Raw genomic sequence first — 6,000 nt, forward strand, 5'->3', positions numbered from 1 at the left:
TTGCGCTGGTCGGGCCGGGGATGGCGTACCCTCCTCGTCCCGCTGACCGCTGGGGTGCACCGCCAGGTGATCCTCTGCGAGGGTGATGGCCGCTTTGAGGGTCGGTGGGCGGTGGTATTTCACCCACGCTGCCGTCCGGGCCGGGAGCCCCTCCGCAAACTGCTCCAGGACCACCTTCTCCATTACGGCCTCCATCCCCCCAACGCCGTTAGGCAGCAGCCATCTGTTCGCGGCGTCTTTGAGCCGCTGTCCGTACGCGAACGGCCGGTCCCCCGGCTCCAACCTGGTCTGCCGAAACCGCCGGCGATGGTCCTCTGGCAGCAACCCCAGCCTGTCGGTGACCGCCTTACGCACGGATGCGTAGTCCCGCCGGGCCGCCGGTGGCAGCCCCATGGACCCGTCTGCGCCTCCCCGGATAAGAGAGGCAGAAGCCGGATCGACCACTCCTCCGCCGGCCAGCTGCACGCATCTGCCATCACCTCAAAGGCCTCCAAAAAGGACTGCGCGTCATATTCCGCTGTCATGCGATGGAGCGCCAGTCCGGTCAGCGCCGCGGGCCCGGGCGTTCGCTGAGCGTCGGACGGTCGCGCCGCCAGTTGCTCCAGAGCCTGGGCCTGACGTCCCACTTGGGCTTGGAGTGCCCCCAGGAACTGTCGATTGGCCTCTGCCTGGTCCCGCTGGATGGCCGCCAGCTCGCCGATCATCCGACCCAGCGCCAAGATCGGCTGAGCCGGCATCCCCTGCTGCTGCTCGTCGGTCATTCCGCCGTTCCCCCGCTACGTTGGGTGCCACTGTCACGGATGTAGGTTCTCGGGGCGCAGAGACAGCACGACACGGCAGGGTTGGTTGCAATACAATAGGTCTTTATTTGCAGTTTTCAGCTGTGCTGATGCCAATTGCTCCCACCTGGCACCGTTCCCTGAGCCACTCCCCCCTCTCTCCCGCTGCAGACGAGCCAAAACCACGCCCGCCACCACAATGTACAACTGTGAAAGAAATGAGTACTTACCATATTTACGCTCCATTGCTACTCCTCTGGTGTACACAAACCCATCTTAAATATAAGGTTGCTGCGGCCTGCCAATGAGTTGAGAAGTGAACCTCAGCGGTATCTATAGCAAAACCATACCCATCTGTGTCAAACTAAATGTCATTGGCTCTCATTGTTTGTCTTCTACCTTCGAAAAGACAGGCCTCTGGGTTCACAGGAAAGGACCCTGATGGTTCACAAAGAACCTCCTGCTGCACATCGAAGTGGGCTGGTTCTAAACCAGTGTTTTGTTCCAGGACGGATGCCCATCCACTCAACTACAGACCCGGCTGCCATTATTTAACAATCAATTCTATAGAGTCAAGGCAGAGAACGGGAGCTGGTCACACACAATCTCTCAAACCGCCATCCTTGCTGTCCCCGGCGCACCCTCTCTACCCCTGCGCAACGCCGCCCCCCCGAGTTCACACAAAAAGCTAAATGACAGACTTCCTGTTCATTTTAGAGGATGGTCCCAAGAGACCTTTTTTGAAGTCTCCCTGTTATACATTTGGTTCTAACCGGCAGAGGGCGCTATGGAAACTGTGTGACGTTAAAATTAGTGAGTTGATTTTTTAGTCCTCTTCTTTCTGACATATACTATATACTGACATATACTCAAGAATACTTTGAGACATGCAGACAATATATAAAGCAGTTTCATCAGCAAACATTTTACTTTATTTGTCTTTAACATGAAAATATACATTGCTCTTAACAATAATGAAAAGGTGCATAAAATGACATTTGAAACAGCTTGGCAACTAAATCAGAATAGTTCTATTTCATTTTGACAAGGTGCAGTTCACCATCCAACCAGAGACTGAGTCGGGGACCCTTTCGTCAAAGGCTTTCATTAAAACACCTTTGTCACTGAAACAAGAAAAAAACATTGGTGTTTCCGATGGGGCTTTGATGCTCTTTTGATCACGACCGTCATCTCAGCCATACAAACCTTCTCTCAACATTTGACAGGTTCAAATTTTCATGTTTAATGGTTTCATTCATGTCATTTGAACTTTTGATTTCATCACACAAAAGGCCTGTCAACTCACTTTTGCATCAGGTATAATTATGTGACTCTCAGGACAGCTAAATGCTTTCTTCTAAATCCTAAGATTCCTCTACAAACTCTCGTGGTGAGAGTAATGAGTCACCGTAACGAATGCATGTATTCATTCTAAATGCATATAACAGTAGTGCTATCTGGCAGTGACAATCATGCTAATCATCCAACTAGGTGGAACCTAAATATGTGATGCTGATGATATTGCTTACAGTGATATAAGCACTATTGCTGTGTCCTTTGTGCAAACCATCATCCCTGCCCTTTAGTAGTGTCTACAGGTTTTCCTTACAAGCTTCCCAAAAACAGCAAATTAGGGTAAGCCCACGGCAAAAGTATATCAGAGTAGCTTTATTGGGGCTGTTTTGAAGGCTTCAAGGTATCCTGACTAGACCATAAAGCTCCATCTGGCTTTATACGAGAGCGGTGAAGAGACAGCTGCTGTACATCTGGACTATAGATCAGGTTATATGATCTGATGAGACCAAAACGAAGCTTTCTCTCTATTAGACAAAACACCTTGTCTGTAGGCCAAATGCTGCATGTCGTTAAAAAAATGCCATGGCCACTATGAAGCATGGTGGTGCTAGCATCGTGCTAAAGGGTTTGTTTCTATGCATTGTATTTGTCTTGGTAGTGCTGCAATACAGACATCACTTCATTTTTACATTTGACAATTCTGTGTTAAAAGCCACATAATATCTTAATAACTTTAAATCAATCGTGTAACTACCAAAGGCTAAAGAAACTAAGGGGGAAAATATGTATAATAATAACAGAGCTGTCAACTGGAGACGATGGTTACTATGTAGTGTGTAAGGAAAAATGAGGGTTTATTAAACATAACATGTAATGAAGTATGAACAGAAAAAGTGGCAGAAATACAGATGAAGCTCATACAGTGACGCCTCCAATCAATATGCTGCATGTTACAACCCATGCTCATAGCGATTCCTGAAATAGTCACTAAGATAAGGCAACCAAACCACCCAAAACAACACTTTGGATCATGTGATATTAAATGACTGTCTTGAGTTTGAAAGTCATTAGTTTGTTAGACCCATGCAATTAATGAATTAATATGGGTTTTTACATATGAGAATTCCAAATGTATGAAAATTGGCCGGATTTCAAAAGGTAAAAAAGTTGCTCCTCAATTCAGGAACTTAATTACAGCTTTTTAGAAGATATCAACTTTTGATCATGACTTCGACGAAACTTATTGATGTATTATTCCCTTTTTTGAAATATAGGACATGTCCTTTTCCGCACTTGTCCTTGAAAAACGTTTACCGAAGTTCTGTTCCAACCAATGTTGCACATCCTTCAGATTGTAAAAAAAAGGCCCCTTGCCGCCCAGGTAGGCGATCTTTCTCTGTTTTACTATACACACTCGTTCATTGGACACACCATAGGCCACATTAGCATTGTTGTCCATGCAGTCTGCTACCAGCTGACACTGTGGTGGGAGGGAAAAGTGCTCAATGAGTTTGCGTGCCGCTCCCAACCTCTCTTCCAGGTTCTGGTGTTTTGGGACATCGAAGGAGCAAGAGCCCAAAGCCGGTGCCACCCATCCATCGGACGGATGAGCCTCATCTATGTACACTAACAAGAAGTTGGCTACGTCACTGAAGTCCTCCACCAACTGCCGGAAAGCGGGCAGATGGCTGATGAAGGGGGGTCAAGTAGCTGAGCCAAAATTGACCACCAGAGGGCGGTCAGATGACTCAAAATCCAGAAGGTGGCACTCAACTTCATTTGCTATCATGGCACCAGGTGGCAAACTAATCAGATTACTGAGATTGCTGCTCCTTTGAGGGCTGCCAGGCACCTTCACCACTTTGGAGTTGGGTGCCTCAAGGCCAACTTTCACCTAAAGCGAAAATAAATAGGGATTAAATCTTACTCACACACTGCACATATCAAGGAGATCAAAAGTAGGCTTTGACTTCATCTTCTAACTAACTCTCTTTCATTTGTGTATGAAGAAATGATCACCCTGAAGTGTGAATCTCCTCCTGTAGTTCTCCTCTGATTACTGACAGTTTAACATAGATTTATCTTAAGTGCATTTAGATCCAACCAAAGAGATCCATGCATATGTCATATATAACTGGACTTAAACTGTAATAATAAAATAGCACTTACTTAATTTGATGTACTTTTCAGAATACATTTGACTTTGATTTTAGAATAAACAATTGAGAGATTAATCAAGCTTGCAAATTTGAGACCCCGGAGGAAATTACATTACATTACATGTCATTTACCTGACGCTTTTATCCAAAGCGATTTACATTGCATTTTTTACCCATGGTATTTACATTTTTCCAGGAAGCAATTAGGGGTTAGGAGTCTCAGGGACACTTGGACATGGGACATGGGGCAGCCGGGGTTCGGACTGCCAACCTTGAGGTTTCCTCTCTACTCCTGCGCCAACGTCACGAAATGCTGCTTTTATTCAGTCTAGTAAAATATTGATGGTGCTAAATGTTCAAATGAGTCCGACCTTTTATCATCATTGACAAAGGCAATAAACAGCAGGTGTTAACAGATGTCTGCGCCCCTCAACAGAACAGGTACCAATTGATTTCAGTTTCATAACTTGAGTTATCTTAAGTTGTCTCATTTCCTATTGAAACAGGTCTAGAAGATACATTTTAAACTAGGTAAACTTTGGTAGTCGTAGCTCTATTCATATATATCGTTACACATCAATAACACATTCTTAGGAAATCACAGAGCTGGAAGGTCTGGCGCCCTCTGCTCTCTGTGTGTAATAACGGTTGTTATTATCGCATTATAAGACAATGCGGCACATTGCTACGTGTCTTCCTCTTACTGAGGCCCGTATCCGACAGGTAGGAACATTGATGTGTGGTCTCCATTACCTGTTTGTAGGCGTCCAGGAGGAAGCTCCTCCAGACGGAGCGCAGCCCCGCGGAGGTGAGCATGCGGCGCCGCGCCCCGCGGCCGGCGGCCCGGGAGCAGCTGAGCAGCGACACGACGGCCTTCAGCAGCACCACGGAGTCGTACAGGGCGAGGAACAGGCAGTTTGAGAAGAAGCCAGGTAGCATCTGCAGGGTCACGCGCAGACCACCACTCGCCATTCCCATGGCGCCTCTCACACAGGACCGCAGGAGAACCGAGAAGACCCCCCTCACTGCCCGCGGGTAGCGGGTCTCAGTCGGACCCTCATGGCCCTGCTCTGGTCCTGGGAAGCTTCCAGACTTTGTGCTCCAGGTGTATCTTGCACTTCATGCGAGTTGTCTGCTGTATGCGCGCCACAGGAGCAGCTGTTCCTGGTTATATTTCTTAATACGGTTGTTACGTCACCTTGACGATGTCACCTCCTTCCTGTCCCAGTGGGCGGTCCAGAATATCAAGTACACGGACTTGTGCACTTGGCAGAATCGACTTTGGAGTCCAGGCCCCCAAATATAAATATTTATATATATATTATATAAATATAATATTTATATAAATTATATATATATATATATATTATATATTAGTATGTTAACAAACAGGCTTTACTTAACTTATTTTGGTGCATTTCTTTTGGTCATTTTTCTCCAATGACGCTGAATGTATTGGCAGCAACAGATCGCCTCCTTGTCGTCCTTCTCCTTTCAATCTATCGACCAAACCATTTTGATACCTTGGCTAGAATCAAGTGAAGAGGAAAACCTATAATCAGTACAAGAGAATAAGGATGGTGAGAAGAAACTTCTGCTATCTAACTAAATCCTAGCACACCTTTCAGGAATGTACAGTGGCCCTGAAGTGCAAAACACAACAGCAAATAGGAACGCACAACAAAATTAACTTCTTACGTCTTATAGCAGAGGACGGACCCATCTGATTGGACAGACGAACTCTCTGTCTTTTAACAGGAAGTGAT

The 6,000-nt window shown here is 46.2% G+C and overlaps 1 protein-coding gene across 1 annotated transcript; it reads right to left on the reverse strand.

Moving 5' to 3' along the window:
- Nucleotides 1-1,688: 1,688 nt before the first annotated feature.
- Nucleotides 1,689-5,445, reverse strand: dio2 (iodothyronine deiodinase 2). Its single transcript, XM_040200322.2, is given in 3 exon segments — nucleotides 1,689-3,346; nucleotides 3,349-3,969; nucleotides 4,988-5,445. Coding segments are annotated over 3 exon segments (906 nt in total). The 5' UTR covers nucleotides 5,213-5,445; the 3' UTR covers nucleotides 1,689-3,286.
- Between the last annotated feature and the right edge of the window lie 555 nt (nucleotides 5,446-6,000).

The sequence above is a fragment of the Gasterosteus aculeatus genome, chromosome 15 (genome assembly GCF_964276395.1).
Source record: "Gasterosteus aculeatus chromosome 15, fGasAcu3.hap1.1, whole genome shotgun sequence".
NCBI classification, from domain to species: domain Eukaryota; kingdom Metazoa; phylum Chordata; class Actinopteri; order Perciformes; family Gasterosteidae; genus Gasterosteus; species Gasterosteus aculeatus.